Genomic DNA, 22,434 nt, shown 5'->3' with positions numbered 1-22,434 from the left:
CCTCAACCCCATCGAACACCTTTGTGATGAATTGGAACGCCGACTGTGAGCCAGACCTAATAACCGAAGATAAGTGCCTGAACTCACTAATGCTCTTGTGGCTGAATGGAAGCAAATCCCTGCAGCATTGTTCCAACATCTCATGGAAAGCCTTCCCAGAAGAGTGGAGGCTGTTGTCGCAGCAAAGCAGGGGGACCAACTCCATATTAATGCCCATGATTTTGGAAAGAGATGTTGGACAAGCAGGTGTCCACATACTTTTGGCCATGTAGTGTACCTCTTGGCTAATAAAAAACTCCTGTCATGTGGAGCTTCCAGAAGAGATCTGAATAAATTTCAACTCCAAAGATGAAGATGGAAGAAGTTTGTACAAGAGATGTGCAGGAGATTTGGCCGGTCTCTCGCGAACTAGCTGACAAGGCTTGATATTCGACTGAAGGTGGCCGAAATTTGTATTTTGGCGAAGATGTCAGGAATAACTTGCCCTACGCTTCATTAAACACCGTGGGAGATTTAACATCCACCAATGACAAACGCCTGCAGATGGATCCTCCAGCTTAATGTCAACCGATGGACGGGACACACATTGATGCATCGCCCTGCCTGCGAAACACCAGGATAGTTTATAGCCGGGCCAAGATTCAAACCCAGACTAGACAGCTCAGAGGCTAGTGCGTGTACCTCCAAGCCACTCTGCCAGAAAAGGCCGAATATCTGCCTCCAGGAGATGTATTGGCCAAAATAAATCACAAAGGATGTATCGGTTGCTTCATGGTACATTTTAATGCACGGATGCAAAGTAAAAATTTTTTTGATAAAGATCATATACAATCAATTGAGTTTTTGAAATGCCACTTTTGTTTAACCTTAACATATATATGTCAAACTAATGGGACTATTTTCATACACACAAGCCTGAGTGTTTATTAGCAAGGCTAGTTATAGGGGTAATCAATGTACTGTATTAAGATTTTACAATTACCATATATTAGTTCAGATAAGCAAATTTGACAGAGATAAAGGTTCCATGTAATTTCTGATAATTAACAGGCAAAATAAGAAAATACTTTAACCAACCAAAAACATATATCGAAAGCAACAAGAAAAAGAGCAATCAGCGATTGCAGACCCTCACCAGGACTTCTTTTGAGTGGTGCATTTTTTTTTTATTGCTTTGAGGGTAAATCCAATATGTCTGCCAAACAATGTGACCTATGATATCGTATGTGTGAACCTTTCGTTCCTCATGGACAGGCGGTCATACGTGTAAAGTTTCACCTCGATTCGTTCAGCCACTTCAGAAAAGAAGATTTTTGAAGGGTATTTTTTGTAAACAATATGGCTGCCAAATCATGTGACCGATAACGTCATTAAATTTTATTCCGTGGACCATTTTATCCCTATATGACCCTCCAAAATGTTCATACCAATCAGATGAGGCGTTCTACACAGTGCAATAATGACGTCATTAAAAAAAATAAATCACGCTCATTCCCCATGAGTACTTGCTCGGTGCCAATTTTCAATTTTTTCCTTGGTGCGGTTTCAGATACAGAGGTTCAAAGTTTTTCCGTTTTTCCAATATGGCTGCCATACCACGTGACCTACGGCATCATATTTATCATTAAAACATTCTACATGAGTAGTGGCACCAAGAGTGAAAATTTCATCTCAATCTGACAAGTGGTTGTAGAGAAAAACACGAAAGTTCTGTGCGGACAAACAGACAAACAGACGGACCCAAGTGCAATCTCCTCTGGCGACGGTAATTAAATAGCCAGAAAATGATATCTGTGACCAACATCAGTGGAATGGAAATAAAAGCTTTGTTCACAAAGCAATCATTTTTTGCTTTCTTGTGTAAGAATGACGAAAGCAAATGTACGAATCACAAGTACAAGGTAATTGGATACAATCGGTGAATTAACAAAGGATGTGGGATTTAAGTTTGGAATTTGGGGTGACAGAATCATGAGGCAAGTGCTGAGACCATGACAGCAAAACACGACCCAACTTGTTGGGGTTTTTTTTTTTTGGGGGGGGGGGTTTCCACACATAAATCCCGAGTTTCTCAGAGAAGGATACAGCATCTTCATGAGCTTTAGCAATCCTCTCGTTTTCCATCATCTTCCGATGCAGACCAAGACTCTAAAAGAGGAGGATTAGAGTGGGAATGAGTATTAAAAACATTCAATTGCAAGGATAATATTGATTGTCCAGCAAATTTCAACAAATTCCCAAGTTACAAATACTGTCTCTATCTCAGGGTGTAAGGAATCACTGGCATCACTACATAAAAAAAATTCAGAACTTGGACATACAGTTTACAAACATTACTACAGCTATGAAATTCAGAAACATAATGCCAGAAAAACCAATTTTTCTTTTATGATGACATACTAGCGATACTTTAACATCCATATACAATGGAGGGAAAGAATATCATATGTATTATGTATGTTGTAGGTTTCATCTCCTCCAAGAAAATTTGACATCGGAAGCAGATACTTTCATCGTTATTGAGGGCACACTGAAGTTGTGTATGTGCAAGTTTTGTTTGATTCCATCAAGTTTTGGAAAAAAAAAAACTTTTTTTTGCCCATCTTGGCATTTTCTTCCTTTGGGGAGAGAGAGGGTGGGCTGACATCTGGCATTTCACTAAGGCTGACTGGCAGGGTCTTCAAGCAGCCATCAAACTTCTAGACTGGTCTCCCATCTCCACTTCTTCCGACATCAACTCGTTCTGGGAATTCTTACAGAGAAGCTTGCTCTCTCTGATGCACAGATTTATCCCATCACGTGTTCAGTTGTCCTACCCTTCCTCCCACCCATGGTACACTGAAGCTTGTGGCGAGACAGTTGTCCTGAAACAACTTGCCTTCACCTCATGGAAGGCAAATCCAACTGAGAGTAATCTCAGTTCCTTCCACAAAGCTTGGAACAAGCATGCGTCTACCCTCAGGAGAGCCAGAAAACAACATATTTTCATCTCAAGTCTGAACTCTCAAACCTCTCTCCCTCCTCCAAATCCTGGTAGCGTCGAGTTAAGTGTTTCTGGTGTATGTTCCGCCTCCTTCCCCTCCCTTACCTCAAATGGCCGCACAGCTGACACTGCACGTGAAAAGGCTGAATACCTAAACTCCATGTTTGCTTCTAAATCGTGTCCAAAACCCATCGCTTTCTGTACCCACCTTACCCAGTCGCACCTAGCTGTCCCTGGACTCTGTGTCCTTTTCTCCTGATAAGGTGGAGAGCTTGCTGTCAAACCTCGACTCAGATTCTGCAAACGGTCCAGGACGGTATCAGCCCACATGTCCTAAAAACCTGCTCTGCTGCTCTTGCTCACCCTCTCTCTGTTCTATTCACCCTCTCATTTGCTCAAGGTCATCTGCCATCTGCTTGGAAATCAGCAAACATCACCAATCTAGAAAAAAAAGTGCAAAAACAGATCCCTGCAACGACACACCAATCAGCCTTCTCCCAATCATCAGCAAGGTTATGGAATCCATCATCACTTCAGACATTAAATCTTTCCACTTCTCCAATGGCCTGATTTCCGATCATCAATTCGGATTCAGACAAGGTCACTCTACCCTGGATATGCTGCTTCTGCTCTCCCAACAATGGATGGAGATCTTCAATGCCAGACATGAAAACAGAGCCATCTCCCGAGACATGGGGCGTGCCTTCGGTACGGTCTGGCACCTTTCGCTTTCCCCAGATTTTCGCTTCGTGCACGTGGGGTAATAACTGGACAACAAATGACAACTGAGAATATACTGACAACATAGTGGAAGGCTGCAGGCAGACCAAACAATATGAATGACCTGCCCTGCTCATCAAACTCTCTTCCTATGGTATCCATGGACATCTCCACTCATGGATCGCAAACTTCCTCTCCTGTCGCAGTAAACGTGTGGCCCTTAATGGAGTTCTCTCATCCCCTCTTCCTGTCCAGGCTTGAGTTCCTCAAGGCAGTGTTCTGGGCACTGTTCTTTTTCTGGTTTTCATCAATGATCTCTCCCACACTCTGGAAAATCCTCTTTATCTCTTTGCTGATGACTCCAGCTTGTGCTGTACCATCTGTCATCCCTCAGACCAGCAAGTAGCAGCTTCTTCACTGTCTGCAGATTTGAATAAAATCACAAGCTGATCCAACATGTGAAACATGTCTTCCAATCCTGACAAATCTCACACTATCACGACTATGTCTCTCCAAAAGGACTGTTTGGGAACCTCCCCACTCCCCATCTACTTTCTCAACAATCCTCTTCAAGAAGTCCTTTCACTATCTGCCATGATCTTTCCTGGGAAAGCCACATTTTCAAGATGGCCTCCAAAGCCAGTCTGGGCATCCTCCGTCATGCAAAGTCCTTCCTTGGCACACCTGAGCTCCTGACCACATACAAAGCTTTCGTCCGCAGCCTGATCGAATAATGCTTTCCCCTCTGGGCTGGTGCTCCTGCCTCTCACCTTTCTCAGCTTCACGCTGTGGAAACCAAGGCATTTAGGATCATTGGTATCTCCCGTGATGAGGCTGAATCTTTGGGTCTCTCACTCTTTCACCGCAGGCAGGTCGGTGGTCTTTCTGTCTTCTGCTGTCTCCGTCTGGCCTTGCCACCCCTGCTCTGTTTGAGATATGTCCCCCCCCATATTTCGGCAGAGCGTTGAAGGTCCGCCAGCAACCTCCTTCTGGTAAAACTACTAAAATTAAGAATCACTGCTCACCTTCACTCTTTCATTCTTCTTTTTTTCCTGCCTTTGGAACAAACTCCCACACTCTCCTCAATCCCACTCTTCCCTCCAGGCCTTCAAAACAGCTGTTCTCCCCCATCTCTTATCTTCCCCCATCCAAAACCATGATCTTTTATACCCCCGTTAATCCACTTACTTCAAATTCCCTGCTTTCCTTCCTGAAAGTCCGTGTCGTGTAAGGACCTGAAAGTCCCTGTAGTATCCATCTTGTTTACCCTGTGTACCACCGCCCCATCCCTCTCCCTTCTCACGTCTCTGTTCCCCACTGTTTTTTCCTTCCCTCTCCCACCCCTCTTGTCTCCTGCTCCCGTTGTTGTGTGTTTCCGTGTGTTAGCACTCATACAAGCCAACAGTGAATACAAAAATTAAATAAAACAAAACAAAAACAACAACAACAACATGAGTTCCCTTTCAAACAACGTCAATGCCAGGGGAGACCATTCGGCCCATCAAGGCTGTGCAATTGTTGTTAACATATGGTTTGACCATGCTCTATCCTTTTTAAATGCTCCTCCTCCTAGTTATGTCCAGCATAAGGCTGCGAGTAGCATCATTGGCTGGGGGTGCGGTGGTGCCGCTGATGCAATGCCTCCATTACTCGTACACTGGTACTCATTTTGCCGACCTCGGAAGGATGACAGGCTGAATCAACCCCACCTGGTGTTACTTAAACGACTATACAGGGGCTTGAACTCAAGACCCTTGGATCATAAGGCAGCCACCTAACTGTTAAGCCAACACCCGGCTTCTGTTTTAAATGCTGAGCATCAAGCAAGAAACCAGCATGTACCATTTCTAAGTCTTTGGTATGACTCGACTGGGGTTCGAACCGCCGACCTCCCAGACTCAGAGCAAACACTCTAACCATTAAGCCACTGACTATGTGAGTGGTAGCAAGTTGAACATTGTGAGCACCAAGCCAACAAATAAGTAATATATTAATTAAATGTCTTTCAATTGAACACTCATTGAAATTTTTTTTTTTTTTAAAGAGTAAACAGTGCCAGCTACGGATGATCACGAAGTCAGAATCGTGAAAATAAAATAAAATTACTTAAAATCCCCCAATTTTGTAGGTAAACAGTGAAAACCCTCAAATTGACAGAGGTCTGACGTGTCTGGACATACGATTGAAACAGAAAGGTTAGCGTGTTAATGATGCACAATGCAACAGGTTGTACATAACAAAATCCAAAGTAAGAAAAGGAAAGGCTCGGCCTGTTCGGCATTCCCATCTGAGAACACAGCTCAGGATTCTGGGATTCTGGCACACAGATTCTGGGATCCCAGGTTCAAAACATATCCCATGTTGATTTTCCAATGATCTCGTAATATCATGTAAAAGGACATTGACATTCAGTATTTGAACGTCCTTGCTGTACGTGTGATAGGTGTGCAAACTACTTCATAAGACTCCCAAAAAAACACTTTACACAGACAAGATTTAGCCAGTAAGAATGGAGTCTTGTTCGTAAAACAGACACATTAATCATGGTGGTTTTGAATCTCTTGATGGATGGTGTTGCATTTCTTTTTTCAAACTCCAAGTCTTAAACTACAACGGTAATTTACGCCAAGCTACCCTTTCCTGCAATGTACCTCGATTATATGATATTTGTCATCAAACCGGCAGATGGTGGATTACCTACCGTTTCAAAAACGATAGTATTGAAGCAGAACGAAGTAGTAGCTTTGCTCGTGAAGGCTAATGTCAATATGGGGGCAGCAAACAGGTATGACGATGGATGGAATCAAGAAGACGTTTATTGAGGTATGCTGACTACCTCGGAAGCAAGAAGCTGACATTCCGGGTGTTAACCCTTCATCCGAGTAAAAGAAGCAATCTGGGCATGAAACCCTCGACCCCGAACATTTCGGCTGCAGATTATGGTCATAGTTACCCTTTGCTCATGCAAATTTGCACGAGGCATTGACCCGTTAATGAAGGCTCAGCTTCTCGTTGCTTCCCATAGCAGTTAGCATACTTTGATCAATGGTCTACGGATTCCATCCCTTATAATATGGAATAATATTGAAGTACCTCCTCAAACCCAATTCCCTTGGTTATTGTTAGACAATGAAAATAATTAATCCTCTCCCACCCACCCCCCGCCCCCGGGGTATAAAAACCTACCAATGATGTTTGCTGTCCATGGTACTTTGGCTCGAGTGAAGACATGCGCTTCTTGAATAAATCTGCAAGCCGTCTGTTCTCCAGCTTTGCTTTATCCATGGGTCCGAGTTCTCTAAAACATAAAATAACATTTACATACAAACCACCGCACCCTGCCTCTTTCTCCAAAACAACTTGGGGTCAAAGACATAACCAACTAGAAAGCATCTGAAAATGCAAAGTCCATCCAGGTCCACTTTATATTCGGACTTCTTCTTCTGTATGCTAAACATGATGAAAACAGCTAAAAACACTAGAAGGGCACTCGGTAGAGCACATACCTCCGCCACGTAATGCCTGACCCACGAGAACATATCGGATCCAATCCATTTTTGAAATATCATGCTATACAGTACAACATCGTTTTTGGCCCTATCTCTCAAATGGTGAAGAATCGCTTTAAAAATTAAATAATTCTCGTATCCAGATCCGGATTCGGATCTTCATCAAAATCGAATCAATTCATCCTTGCGACACACCCAACCTGTCCACAACTTTTTGAGATATCGTGCTATATATAGTTTTTGGCCTGATCTCTCAATAGTGAAGAATCACTTTAACAATTCTCGTAGTCAGATCCTGATTTGGATCTTCACCAAAATCTAATCAGTTCGTCCTTGTCCCAACACCAAACCTGTCCACAAAATTTCATCCGGATCCATCCAAAACTTTTTGAGATGTCCTGTACACAAACAAACAGACAAACAAAGACAGACAAATAGACAGAAAGGGGTGAAAAACATAACCTCCTTCACCTTCGGTGGCGGAGGTAATAAATACAAAATAAACTAGAACGGGCACTCAGTAGAGCGCATACCTTCGACAACGCTACGTTTTGCCCCCCCCCCCCCCAGAAACCATTGATTGTGAGGGTATTTAATCCCTTACCACATCTGCCATCTCATACGTGCTATGATGGCTTAAAAACATTAAATTTCCTGTCATATCGTATATCACAAGATTGGGCATTGAATTCACAACATTTTGGCATTGGTTGCATGCAAATTGGATAAAAATCGACCGCACTATGGCAAAATGACGATTTTGACCTTTTCATGACCTCGACCTTGACCTTTGTACTCTTAATTTTGTAATTGGTATTAGAGTGTGGGGAACAGAACAGTCAACATTTTGGTGTTGGTTTCATGCAAATCGGATAAGAATTGACCGTGTTATGACTAAAACCGCACATTTTGCAATGTCGTGACCCCCCCCCTGACCTTTGACTCCCAACCGCTAATAAGGGTTATTACGTCATTGTGTCATGTCACATATCACAAGATGGGGCATTGGATTCTGAACATTTTGGCATTAGTTGCATGCAAATTGGATACAAATTGACCGCACTATGGTAAAAAGACGATTTTGACCTTTTCATGACCTTGACCTTTGACCCGATCGCTCCCAAAATCTAACCAAATGGTCCTCGGATAATAACCAATCATCCCACCAAATTTGCTGCGATTCAGTTCAATACTTTTGGAGTTATGCGAATAACAAACAAACAAACACACATATTCACAAATAAGTAAATATATACACAGCGATCAAAACATAACCTTCGCAACAAAGTTTGCGAAGGTAATAAACATAAAAGCGTTAGTAAACTGGCGACTGCACATCTCTTGCTGCACACATATAGAGCAAGCCTGTTGTAATGGAAATTGTTGACAAGTAAAAACGGCAAAATCAATCGTTCTGATTTTTGGTTAATCAATCAAATGATGTCTGCAAATTTTGTTAAAATTTCAAGTCAATCGGATGAAAATTGACGATTTTATGTGACCCTGTCACTCTCTGCAAGGGGAACGGGCTAATTATGTGCACAGCGACAAATCAAGCAGAATTGTGACCCTGATTTCAGCAGGCATTGCAAATGACCCTGGGACTGGTATCAATTTACAATAACGTAACATACAAACAATAATGCATTTATAGTACGTGTCAGCATCTATTAGTTGAAGAGTGGAAGTAAATTTACAAAAGCAAAATACACAAAACACCAAAAGTGCTGGTAAAATAAAGGAGGGCATCTCGGGCTGTAGTCAGAATATTTTATATTTACAGGGATTTGAGTCCTTGTGAGATCTTGGGATAAATATAATTGAAACCTCGGGTCAATTATACCAGGGGAAATTATTCTTCTTTTGCATGCAACACGTGGTTACGTGTAGCATTATTGGCTGAGGGGGTGGTTGTGCCGCCGATGTAACGCTCCCTATAGGTGTGAGAAGGAACTTAGAATTAGGCCGGGGTGCGGGCGATGGGTCGCCTACATTTCACGAAGGACGCCGTGGGATCTTCAACGTCCACAACCTAATGCTGGCAGACGTGACGTCCAATTTAATGTCCATCTGAGGGACGGCCACACAATGATGCCTCACCCTGCCCGAGAGAAACCAGGGTGACAGTTTATAGCTGGATCGAGATTCGAACGCAGGCGAGACAGCTCAGAGACGAGCGTGTGTACCTCGAGGTCATCCTGCAAACCCTGAAACCTATTCTTTATGACATGAAAACAAAATTAAAATCTTTCTTCCCCTCCAACCGTGATCATGTGGAGAGGCTTACGAGGGGAAGTCTAAATTTTTCCCCCTAACCACGACGGAACGATCCTGGCACAGTGAAACTCAGCAAAGACGTTAGTTCTTTTCGATGTAGTTTCCAGCCAGTATCACACATTTCTTCCAGCTGTGGATACGTTTTCTGGCTAACCCCTGCTTTAGCAGGGAAAATGGCCTTTAAATGCTTGTGTGTGTGTGTGTGTGTGTGTGTGTGTGTGTGTGTGTGTGTGTGTGTGTGTGTGTGTGTGTGTGTGTGTGTGTGTGTGTGTGTGTGTGTGTGTGTGTGTGTATACGTTTTCTGTAGCTATTGAAACAGAAGTCACGTTTGTGGCCCTGAAATTTTTTTTAATGGGGAAAAACCTTTCTTCTCCGAGTTTATTCATTTGACATTGTGATGGCTCGACTAAAGTTGCCGCCATTATCATTTTCTCTCCTCTCTAGTCTCATAAATTGGTGCTAGTTAGAAAAAGTGTTTACAGTTGTGGTTGTGTTGTGTCGACTTTTTATGCATATTCAAGCAACTCTGTTTTTCTTCTCTTCCTGTTTACAAGTCGCTCATGATGAGTGAGTGAGGGAGGAAAGGAAGGAAGTTGATAAAATTGAGAGCCCAACGAGCTCCTCGGATCGCCATCATTTATTTATATCCCCTAACCGAGAGGCTCATATTAGATAGTCGTATTAAATATTGAAAGCTAATGGACAACTTGCTGGTGATTATGGAATTGTAAAAGTTGTCATTATGCCAATTTAATCAACTAAGTGAAAAAAAAGTATAAAAATTGGACAGGTTAGCAGATCGCATCCTCAAGTGCATGCAGAACAAAGCACGCGCAAATTGTGATGCACTTAAAATAAACAGGTAAAAATATAACTTTTAATGGAATGCAACATGCACTTCTATATTTACCTCCGCCACTTTATGCTTGATGGAGCAGTGAGGAACAGAACGCGTCCCATAACAGTTGAAGCTGTGCAAAACTGTGAGCGACTATGGATGCCTGCCACACGAGCACATTGTCTCTGCCTCACTGCCCATCGACCAAAAAGGTGGGATTGCGCTCGGGCGTAATAATACACCAAAACAAAGCCCTTCAGATCCGATAATTACAACAAAGCATAAACACCATGTGCGTATGTGCACCACTTCACCACTGGCCCAGATGGCTTTAACAGGCCACACTCGGGGTCTATTTTAAAGATTGAGGATTTTAAAGGTCAAAATGGAAGGACAGTGGAGTCAACGACCATGCTTTCGCCCTCGTTATGGGCTCGTTAGGACGACAAACAATTGTTTACTTGTGTCATTGCAAGCAATTATGCATTGAAACTTCCAAGAACAAAAAAAGATAACAAGGAATTTGGTGCAGGAGGTCATTTGGCTCATCATGCCAGCACGACACCAACACCAGTTACCATCACCATATGCAAGCTACCTACAAGTCATGCCAATATCCACGTACCTATCTCCAATGCATCTGGTTACCTATCTAATTCCAATTTAAATCTATCTACTCTTTCTGCTGCCACTACCTTTCTAGGGAGACAATTCCATGAACTCTGACTGAAAGACCTCCTGCCTTCTCATCATTGTGAAAGAAAAAAAAAAGTGTTATCAATTGTGCTCTTTCATCATGTTCAGAACAAAGCATAAACTAAATATCTAAACAATTTGGTGTGGCTCAATATCTTTGGGTGAGATATATAAACAATTAAATATAAATGAGCTTCAAGAATTTATGCCTGGTGTTGGCTTAATGGTTAGAGTGGTGGGCTTGGGATCCTAGGGTCCTGAGTTCAAATCCTGCTCAGCTGTTGAATTAATACTAGGTGGTGTTAACTCGGCCTGTCATCCTTCCAAGGTCGGCAAAATGAGTGCCAGCATGTTGGTATACTGTGTCGGAGTGGCGACCCGTCCAGGATTATGCACACTAGCCAAGGAGACTGCTTAAGCAGCACCAACGCTCTGCACAGAGTATGGTCCCATTCTCCTCCTCAAGAATTTAGTCCTAATATCTGTGATTATCAGACTAGAATCTTAACTTAAACATTGATCTACAAGTACATTTCCTTGTTTGCAATTTGGGCACGTTTTGTTTAGTAGTATTATATAGTAGAAGTAGTAGTGGGGCTGGGGAGTGCTTTGGAATAAGGAGGGGCAGTGGATTCAATCTCCACTTGCCATTTATCTGAGAGACATCAACTTCAACCGTCAGAGTTGAACACTTTTATGTTGTTTTCCACCACTACTTTAGGCCATTCAGTCGACCATGGAAATACAGACAGGTCTATAATCATAAGGGATTTGAACCCACCACAAAAATGAAAACTGCACACACTCATCACATTTCAACTCGGTCCGATTGGTATTATTTTGAATCAAACTCACCCAAAACCTCAACTTCTCATGATTGGTTAATAAGACAAAAATGTAAATGTGGGAGTTCTCTTGCTTGTTGCAACGCAGATTGGTATGCGGCAGTTTACGTTAGACTTTTTGAAAGAGAAAATATCGGCCTTGCCCGCTCAGCGAGCATTGCAAACAGTGTCTCAAAATAAAAATGGCAGATGAAACCCCAGTTTTATCCCAGAATTCCCAAAATAAACAATGCACAATTTCAATGATGGTTCGCTCAATTCCTCTTGAACTGCTCTTGTAAACGATGATCACAATTGGCTCCAGGCACGACAAACTTACCGGGCACTGCATGTTGCATGAAGCTGCAGTGATCCTTTGAACTCATCTGGTGTTGGAAGAGTTGCCATCAGATCATGTGGGATCAGCATCAGCACCAAATTATCTTCTCCTGGTGTGGCTGGTGGGTAATTCTCTGCTCCCACATGTTCATTATCGACACGACTGCCACTATATTGATTTGCTGAGGCTGGAGGCCTGCATGTATTCACATGAGTTGTGGAGAAACCTGGTTGAGTCGCTAAGGTCTTGACCCTCTCAACACAGGACTCCAGTATCTGCAGCAGCTGTTCTTCTCCATGTGTCAGCCGTTCCTTAGAATCTGCTTGCAGTGACATCAACATCATGTATTAATTTAATTTAGGTAGCTTTCACGTGCATATTACACCCCCACCCCCAAACCACTGAAAAAGTTGACCAAAAATAAATTAAATTTAATCCATTTATGAATAGAAGCCACCACACCCCAAACACCATACCTTTTACTCGTGTGGCATTCTCGAGCAATTGTGCCAGACAAGCAATTCCTCCCAAATAAGTGCAGAAAGCCTCCTGTAGAAATCACAAATTCATTTGTTAATTGTGTGGTGATAATGAGCCAATTAGTCTTCAATGAATCTGTCAACCATCATTTCCTTTAAAAATTAATTAAAAAGCCACAATAACTGTTAAGTGCGTTTTCGTTACAAAGAATCCTTGTGCAGATAAAGCAACCAACCCTCTTAAAAAACAGACACTGTGATATATTATTTTGAGCATCTTGCAAATAGTACTGTATGAAGAAAGAATATAGCTTTTGCATAAAATCTCACCGCCATTTGAAAGACACTTGATACAACAAGAACAAATGTACACAAAACATTCAAGATGAGACTCGTAAAAAAAAAACAGAGGCAATACCCCTGGGCGTTCACCTGGTAGTGGCTGGATAAGAAAACCAGGGAACCCCTGGTAAGCGTGGATGGCCGACAAAATAAATACTCATGGGGTTTTTTTATGACGTGAACAAACTTTGGTACATCATGGGTGATGAATGTTGTGGTCAAGTTTCATCAAAATCCTTTGTGCAGTTTTGGAGAAGAATATCCAAGTGTTTGCATACTGACTGACTCACTCACATATGGACACCGCACGATGCTAATACCTCACTTGAACTATGTTCCAGGTGAGCTAAAAAACATAAAACCAGAGCGAAGTGGATGGCACGCCATCACAAATCCCCACCGAAAGCAAATTTGAAAAATGGGAAAAAGTTCCACCCAATCTCAAATTTTGAAATAATTTTTTTTTCCCCCATTTTGACCTCTGTGACCGTAAGTCCCCACTCATGAGATCAAATCCAAAACATCGTTGCATATTTCATGCATCTCCCAAAGTTGACTGCATGTATAAAAGTTACATTTGAAAATGTTTAAAGATGTGCCCTTAACTGTATTTTTCATTATTTGACCTTAGGACCACATCCAAGGCTCCAGGAGGCAGAGCTAAAATGATAAAGATTTCGCAGCTTCTTGCCATGTGGTGATCATAACTTCCAAGTTTGGTGAATTTCTGCACAACTATTTTGGAGATAGCATGACTAGGCATCTTTATCTCAGGCTTGGATTCAAGATGGCGGCGAATGTGGTCTCGTACGTGTGCAAGCGCTAAGGTGACTTTGCAGGGACTTTGGCGACACGGCGATTGATGGTGAACCCTACCATGCCACCGCATAGTGCCACAGATATCGACTCCACGGGTGATCGAGATTTTGACGTGCCGACCTCTTCCATTGCTACCTAACTCAAAACGGCTTCTCATAAGTTCCAGGCCATGATAAAGGAGGCAGTCGACTCTCTTATCAAACATATTAAGAGGGGCGACAGTGAACTTAGCAAAGCTGTGGAATATGAGAATCGCCGTGTCATGGAATTAGAGCTGAAAAATCAAAAGCTCGAGAAAAGGTTGAAGGGTATGGAGGAAGAAATTAAGAAACTGAAAAAAGGAACGCAAAAACATCGTGAAGAAATAAATGAAAAAAAATCACTCATAGAGTGACAACTTGGCAAAACAGCACAAAGTGGAATGGCACTCGGTAGAGTGCATCCCCCTGCCAAGTAGAACAGTTCACGTTTTGTATCCCACTGATGGGCTGGATCCGCACTAAAATCCAATCCACTTGTTCTTGTCACCTATCCAACTCATCCACTTTGTTTTGTCATAACTCGTCCACAACTTTTTCAGATATAGTGATATATTTAATTTTTGTCCCTATCTATCAATTTTAGAAATGAGGTCTGTGTTGACCTAAAAATTAATATGTGGTTGAATTCAGCGACCTGACATGAAAATGCTCTTCAAATTTCAAGTCAATCGGATGAAAATTGAGGATTTTAGAAAATTTGGCCCAAATTGGCCTATTGGCTTATGTCGACCTTTTTGCCTACATTTACCTCAAAATTAGTAGGTGGTTGAATTCAGTGACCCGATATGCAAATGTTCTTCAAATTTCAAGTTAATTGGATGAAAATTGAAGATTTTAGAAATTTGGCCTAAGTTGACCTCAAAATTAAGTGGTGGATGAGTTCCGCGACGTCATGTGCAAATGGTCTTCAAATTTCAAGTCAATCGGATGAAAATTGAGGACTTCAGAAACAATTGATAAATTTGGCATATTTCGGGTTGACCTTATGGCTTATGTTGACCTTTGGACCAAAGATAACCTCAAAAGTAATTGGTGGTTGAATTCACCGACCTGACATATGCAAATCCTGCTCAAATTTCCAGTCAACCGGATGAAATTTGAGGATTTTAGGAAATTTGGCTCAAATTGGCCTATTGGCCTCTGTAGATCTTTTCGGTCGACAGAATTTTACGAATCTTCAATGCGGGACCGTCGCAGGGTCGGTGACATTAATCTCTGAAAATTTCAGAATGATCGGTTGAACGGTTTTCGCTGGAGGCGAGCGGACAGACAAACACACAAACACACAAACACAAACAAACGGAGGCGATCAACATACTTGTCCAATAAATAAATAAATTTTGCCAAGTAACAAGGCAGAGAGATTCTCCAGTCGGAACAACTTTCGAATTGTGGGAATAAAGGAAACAAACCAGGATCAAGCAGAGGATTGCATCAAGATCACCTAGGAACTACTCCAAGACAAATTTGTCCTTACAGCGGGCGTCAAACCCACCCGTTGAGACGATGTGAAGAGGCAAGAGAACCCCGCCACATCCGAAAGAAAACGCATTCTTACTGGCACAAAGTGTAAATCATGAAAAGAGCAAGAAGGGTTCTCAATGTAATGGAGAATGTTTTCTCATCGCCGACGACCTGTTCATCAGGTATGACTAGTAACCTGCACAATCTACGTAATCTTGTGATAACTGACCCTGTCTCCTTCTTGGTTACTGTGTTTCACTGAACGCTTGTGTTAAGTGTCAATGCACCGTTAATGTAAAAGCCAATCCCATTCAAATTTTTACGCTGTGGGCATGCACGACATCTGATATCGGTCTCAACTCTAAAGCATGCGGGGAATTAATCATGCATGACGTGTGTTACCTGCATGCACGTGCACGCAGCGCAGGTTAGGCCGAGCTGGCCGTACGCAGGCGAGGATTTTCGTGAATCGAAACAGCAGCATGTGCTTTCAAACTCACAGTCCAGTCTACTCTACTCTGCAAGCTCTGGTGATGGGAAATTCAAAGGTACTTTGAGATAAAACTCAAGCAGATGAAGGTTTTTTTCCCATGAAGCCCAGAGATAAAGGAATGGTGAGGTACCAGTATCATTATGTGGTCTTTTAAACTCGGAAGAGCCCATTCGCTATGTAGATCTCATCATGTAAAACAAGCTAATGTTCATGTAGGCCTACATGCATGTAGTCTCCACATGTGTAATACTGTTGCGAATCTGGAAGCCATTATCGCACTCATCATTCAGGTCCTTTAGCTCAGTTATATCGGTAAGTACATGTTCTATAGATACCTCGCCTTCAATAGTTTAATGGGTAAATCTATGTAAATGTGCTGTGATTCATTTTAATAGTTAGGATTCAATCAGAACGACCCTCCTCTACAACTAAGAAGAAGAAGAACCCTCCCGTCCCGTGATTCAACGGGGCGTAAACAGGAATGACGGTTGGGGCGGGTCCGGCAGAAAGCAAGGTAAACAGCCCCCACCCGCGTTTGTGGGGGGCGGCGCACGAGGCCGAATGAGTCACGCCGGTAGCGAGGCGGGGCTGAGAGGGATAAGAAGGGGACCCTCTGCTTGGCTTGATGGTTGTTGTTCTGGTGCTGGTTCAGCTCGGCTGGAGTAGTTGGTTCTTCTGGTGGCTGTTGTTCTGCTTCGTGGCCTCATCTTGGCTTGGCTGGCTCTTCTTGGTGCGTGGAGCTCTTCGCGATCTCTGCTGGGTTCCCGGTTTGGTGCGACTTCTTGGCCTCATCTTGGTCGGTGGTTCTTCGGGGAAGCGACGCATCGGGTCGCACGTGGTCCGGCACGACCTTTACATTCCGGGCGATCAGTCGAGCCGGCTCGCGGCTCCATCGAGCGGTCGTGCTCCCGGTTGATGTCTCACCAGCACGTGGTCCGGAACGCGAGGGGATCCGCCGGAGCTCGGAAAGGATCGCGGCTCACTGTGATTGGATCCAGCTCGCCCACGCTGGTGCCCGGTCCAAACAGCTTGAAGACCACACGAGGTGGAAAGGTCCGAGGCAGACCCTGGGCTTCAGCTCATCTGTCCCTCCGAGCTGAAATCCGCATTAAAGGCACCAGCCACCATTTCTTGTGTGTGTGTGTCCGTGGGCCCGTCTAACAAGTAGAAAACTGTTAAGCGCTTTGTTCGCTGTATATACTTGCATTCATTGTATTCGGTATAGTTCTGCTCTATTGTGTTCCCTAGTTCCCCATTATTAATGTATAAATAAACCCCAATTGTTGAATGTATCAGCTCGTTTTGTGTCTCTTGCATTGGCTCGACATGACGCGTGTTTGAGGATTAGTGTTGGTAACTTGTTCATTTGGTCCGGCCCGACTTTGGTAATTCCGCTCGGTTACGCTGGATCCGAGTCGGCGATAGCGACTCGATTCGGACAAAGTCGGCCGAGGGTGAACTTCCCCGGTAGTCGGACCACGTGGGTACTTAGGTAAATTGAAATTAGCAAATCGACCCTACCCCATGTGGTCTATCCATTGGCGAACTTTGGTCCGATAAAGGACCCGTCAGTTCCAGAGTTATCCGGGGCGACGACCTTTACATTCCGGGCGATCGGTCGAGCCGGCTCGCGGCTCCATCTAGCGGTCGTGCTCCCGGTCGACGTCCCGGCCCCGTAACAATACATTGTGCCAGTGAGTGTATCTACATGTGCATGCATGAACCAACCGTGAGAGGAAGGAAACATCATTGCGCATGGGGAAAGAAACCGGCCAAACAGTTACAAACAATGGTGTTTCGCTTGTTATTCATGTGTCGTTTTCCTTTTGTCAGTGGCAAGTTTGGAGCTAGGCACCTTGAATGGGGAAACGAGTGTGAAGGCTTTGTGCCGGCTGCATTCCCACCGAAGGGAAAGGATGACTCAAGACAGGTTGTCTGCATTGGCCCAAATGCACATTCGCTCGAACTTTGACGTCGATGAGGAAAGGATGGTGGATCAGTTCGTCAGGAAGCATCTGAGAAGGCTGGAACTTGGAACGCTGCTGAAAAATTAAGACATTAACTGAAGTTGCCTCGATGTATTTTTAAAATTTCATCAGAACCCCTCGTTATGCTGTGCAGGGCCTAAGTTTACCAGTGAAAAGGATGTTTTTGATATTCCAATTTGTGTCCAATATATTGTTACGGTTGTGGAAATTCGCAGAACACCATAAAGGTCCTTAGTTCAGTTATATTGCCGAGTGTGTGTTCAGTTAGATTTCCCCACCGTTGTTCAATGGGATTATTCATGTGGACAGGGCTGTGAATCTTCAGGTAGCCGTTTTTCTTTGCTATCGTTATTTTGGACCAACCCCTTCACACAACCACCTTAACCACAACCCTCATAACCACACCATTGCGTTTCCACATCGGAACACGGTTGCCAGAGGCCTGGCCTTCGTCAAGGGAAAGCAGGCGGCCCCCGTTCCCCTTCCCCCGGACGAATGGCGTCTCCACGGTGAATTACACCCGGCGTGTGGAAGAAGAAAAATACAGCGGAGAGGGAGCATCTCCAATTTGGCGGGAAAACGCTTCCTTCAAGAAGTTTCCTGCATGTTCTGGAAGTTTCCCACAGGTTCTAGAAGGAGGGCGGGGTGAGAGCAGAGGGGCGGAGCGTGGGTAATAAAAAGCACGCACGGAGCGTTTGCTCTCTCTCTCTCTGTCGTTGCTGGAGTTGTTGCTGCCGCTGGATGCCGTGGAAGGAACTGTGCTGCTTCTGCCGGAGCTGCGTGAAGATCTGGGCTTGTGTCCGAGTCAGGAGCTTGAAGCAGTCCGTCGGTGGAGGTCCGGGCGTCGCAAAGAAGACACGGGCTGGAGGCGCAGCGCTGCTGTGTCGCGCGAACCTGCGCGTGCATGTTGGGGGAGCCGGAGAGAGCTCGCCTGCCGCTTGGCAAGGCCTGGGCGCAACCGCGGCTACGCAAGCTGCCGTGGGGACGGGATGTCACGACTCGCCCCATCAAGGCATCACGAGGGTGCAGGTAACCTGCAACGGTCTCGTGGGACTCTTTCGGTCTGCTCAGTCCCATGCCATAAAGACCCAAGAGGTCCAGTCTGACTCCCTTGTCTATGAGGGTGGTCTTTTTCCTGGGGTTTTTCTTTGAATGCATGATGTGGCGCAGAGTCCGACAAATAAAACTATTAAGTAAATGTACCTGTGAATAATAATAATAATAGTCGGTTGTATTGTTTTCACCGTGCCCGTGTCTTTGTCCCCGTCCCGCAGACTTCAACAAACAACTGCATGCATGTTTTTTCCATCACTGCTTACCTGCATGATTGTTTGTATATGTGCTGTATAATAAATGTGCTTGTGTGAATGTTAACCCGTTCGTCGTGTCCTTTTCCCCCCCATTGGAACGCCATATTGCATCTCGGAATAATAGTTGGTTGTTAAATACCGATAATAGAATCGGGTCCGGCGAGAATACCCGCTCGGTTATCCCAGAACGGAACGAACCGCTTCAGCGGTTCGTGTCCAAACAGGCCTTCGCCGAGGTACAGTCCCTCGGTAGGTTACCCGCGCGAATACTTAGGTATATCGATATTCAGCGATTGACCCTGTCGCGTGCGGGTAGAATACAGACTGGGCCGTGGTGGGATTAAAAACCCACCTGTGACTGGTTTCTGGTGTTGTTCCAGAAAGTCACGACTGAATTGTCCATTCGGTGGGCGAGCGGCCGTTATTAGTTAACGTGGTCACTCGCACGCCGGGCGGGCGTAGATTCGTAACAATATTGTTTCTCATCTTTTAACCCCCACACTCCACCCTCCACCCCCCTCATGGGTATTGACCACATGCACTACATCGAGGATAGACCTTAATGATGAACTTACTTGTCACATTAGAAGAAGAACAGTACATGTATTCATATAATGTTCCCTTTTCTGACGTGGTGTTTCCTGTCATGAGTCACTTGGTGAACTGAACTGAAACTTGAACTTCGATTGGTATTTGACGACTTCAATTATTGAAATAGTATTTTATATGCTGCCATATTGATGCCATACTGACATATGGCCTGAAATGACAACCCATTGAGCTCTGTATTTTCAACACTTTCATTTTCCAGAGTAAAGCAATGCGGTGTGTATCCCATCACACAACGGGCAGGATGGTGCGGTGTGCATCCCATCCCTCAATGGCCATGATGGTGCGGTGTGCATCCCATCCCTCAATGGGCACGAAGGTGCGGTGTGCATCCCATCCCTCAATGGGCATGATGGTGCAGTCTGCATCTCATCCCATTTCATCCCTCAATGGGGATGATGGTGCGGTGTGCATCCCATCACACAATGGGCTTGATGGTGCGGTGTGCATCCCATTACACAATGGGCTTGATGGTGCGGTGTGCATCCCATCACACAATGTGCTTGATGGTGCGGTGTGCATCCCATCACACAATGGGCTTGATGGTGCGGTGTGCATCCCATCACACAATGGGCATGATGGTGCGGTGTGCATCCCATCACACAATGGGCATGATGGTGCGGTGTGCATCCCATCACACAATGGGCATGATGGTGCGGTGTGCATCCCATCACACAATGGGCATGATGGTGCGGTGTGCATCCCATCACACAATGGGCATGATGGTGCGGTGTGCATCCCATCACACAATGGGCATGATGGTGCGGTGTGCATCCCATCACACAATGGGCATGATGGTGCGGTGTGCATCCCATCACACAATGGGCATGATGGTGCGGTGTGCATCCCATCACACAATGGGCATGATGGTGCGGTGTGCATCCCATCACACAATGGGCATGATGGTGCGGTGTGCATCCCATCACACAATGGGCATGATGGTGCGGTGTGCATCCCATCACACAATGGGCATGATGGTGCGGTGTGCATCCCATCACACAATGGGCATGATGGTGCGGTGTGCATCCCATCACACAATGGGCATGATGGTGCGGTGTGCATCCCATCACACAATGGGCATGATGGTGCGGTGTGCATCCCATCCCGTCCCATGGCTTTGTCGATCTCGCACCGATATCAATCTCGTCGATCAAAGGCAAAATCCTTCATTGGTAACTTTGTCCTTCCTCCAACGCGGCCGCCGAACCTGAACACAAACTCGAGATCAGTCCTCACCAACAGCCGAACATGAACACAACCTCCTTCCACCTCCTTCCACAAACTATCTCTCTGCGGGTACAAATTGCTGTCTTCTCCAAACAAACCTCACCTACCCGGTCGTTGCCTTCCACGTCCAGAACCTGCGCCCTTCGGACGCGCTGCTTTGCATCCAGGACACGGAGCTTCCATGGATCTTCGGTATATCCAGCCATTCGCAAACGCGAGTCCAGGACGTGCGATTACACTCTGTTAATTACAACTGGACAGCTTAAAGTCTGAATGTCTAACGATCGTTTGTTGTACAATCAGAAGCATTTTTATCCCTATCAGCAAGATGAATGAAACAAGAAAAAGATAAACTGCACAAAAAGGAAACTCAAAAAATGACAACAAACGGAAGTACATTCAGGTTTCACAGATCTACTAGAATCTATATGAAAAAATGACAACGCCGAAGTACGTTCAGGTTTCACAGATCTAGGAGAATCTATATGCCAAAAATGACAACGCACGGAAGTACATTCACGTTTCACAGATCTACCTGAATCTATATGCACAGGAGCTGATCCACTATGTCTCTCCAAACGGAATAAGCTCTTCATACCTACATTGCTTGTCAATAATCCGAAAACAAATTATATTTCGACACATTTTAATTTTGTTTACATTGTGGAGGCTCGTATGAGAGCAAACACACAACGCACATCAAGGGGGGGCATAAGACAAGAGGGGAGGGAGTGGGAAGGACAAAACAGTGGGGAACAGAGACATTAGGAGATCTGTGGAAGGGAGAGGGATGGGACGGGGAACGTGGGGAATAGTAGATGGACATTACAGGGACTTTCAGGAAGGAAGGCAGGGAATTTGAAGGAGGTGGGTTTGGGGTGGAATATCGGGGGTAGAAAAGATGGAAAGATAGATGGATGGATGGGGGATGATAAGAGGTGGTGGTGAACAGCTGTTTTGAGAGCCTGGAGAAAGAATGGGAATGAATATAGTGAGGGAGTTTATTCCAAAGGCGGGAAAAAGAGGAATGAAAGTGTGAAGGTGAGCAGTGATTCGTGATTTTGGGAGTTTTACCAGAAGGGGGTTGTTGGCGGACCTTGAGCGCCCTGCGGAAATGTGGTAGGGACAAATAGCAGAGAGATCGGGGGGGGTGAGGCTGGAGAGGAAACGGTAGAAGACAGAAAGACCACCGACCAACCTGCGGTGATTGAGTGAGAGGCCCAAAGACTCAGCCTCATTGCGGGAGATGCCAATGATCCAAAATGCCCTGGTTTCCACAGTGTGAAGCCGAGAAATGTGGGAGGCAGGAGCACCAGCCCAGAGGGGAGAGCAGTACTCCATCAGGCTGCGGACAAAAGCTTTGTAAGTGGTCAGCAGCTCAGGTGGGCCAAGGAAGGACTTCACACGATGGAGGATTCACAGTCGGCGACTGGCTTTGGAGGCGAGGTTTGAAATGTGGCTTTCCCAGGAAAGGT

The 22,434-nt window shown here is 44.7% G+C and overlaps 1 protein-coding gene across 3 annotated transcripts in view; it reads right to left on the bottom strand.

Annotated features, from left to right (window-relative positions):
* VPS9D1 (VPS9 domain containing 1) overlaps positions 1-21,338 on the bottom strand; it is a 51,838-nt gene extending 30,500 nt beyond the window's left edge. The window contains exons 1-5 of one of the 3 annotated variants that reach the window (XM_085887906.1): positions 21,063-21,338; positions 12,664-12,736; positions 12,188-12,506; positions 6,890-7,001; positions 2,086-2,148 (exon numbers count right to left, since the gene is read on the bottom strand). In XM_085887906.1, coding sequence (XP_085744032.1) covers positions 2,086-2,148; positions 6,890-7,001; positions 12,188-12,276 — 264 coding nt within the window. In that variant the 5' untranslated portion in view covers positions 12,277-12,506; positions 12,664-12,736; positions 21,063-21,338. The remainder of the gene's footprint in view (positions 1-2,085; positions 2,149-6,889; positions 7,002-12,187; positions 12,507-12,663; positions 12,737-21,062) is intronic. The other 2 variants (XM_085887904.1, XM_085887905.1) reach the window with 2 other exon arrangements.
* Between the last annotated feature and the right edge of the window lie 1,096 nt (positions 21,339-22,434).

The sequence above is a fragment of the Eptatretus burgeri genome, chromosome 7 (genome assembly GCF_056783735.1).
Source record: "Eptatretus burgeri isolate ZD-2024b chromosome 7, Ebu_testis_v1, whole genome shotgun sequence".
Lineage (NCBI taxonomy): Eukaryota > Metazoa > Chordata > Myxini > Myxiniformes > Myxinidae > Eptatretus > Eptatretus burgeri.
Note: the sequence above shows the minus strand (reverse complement) of the source record. Positions and strands in the feature narration are given on the sequence as shown.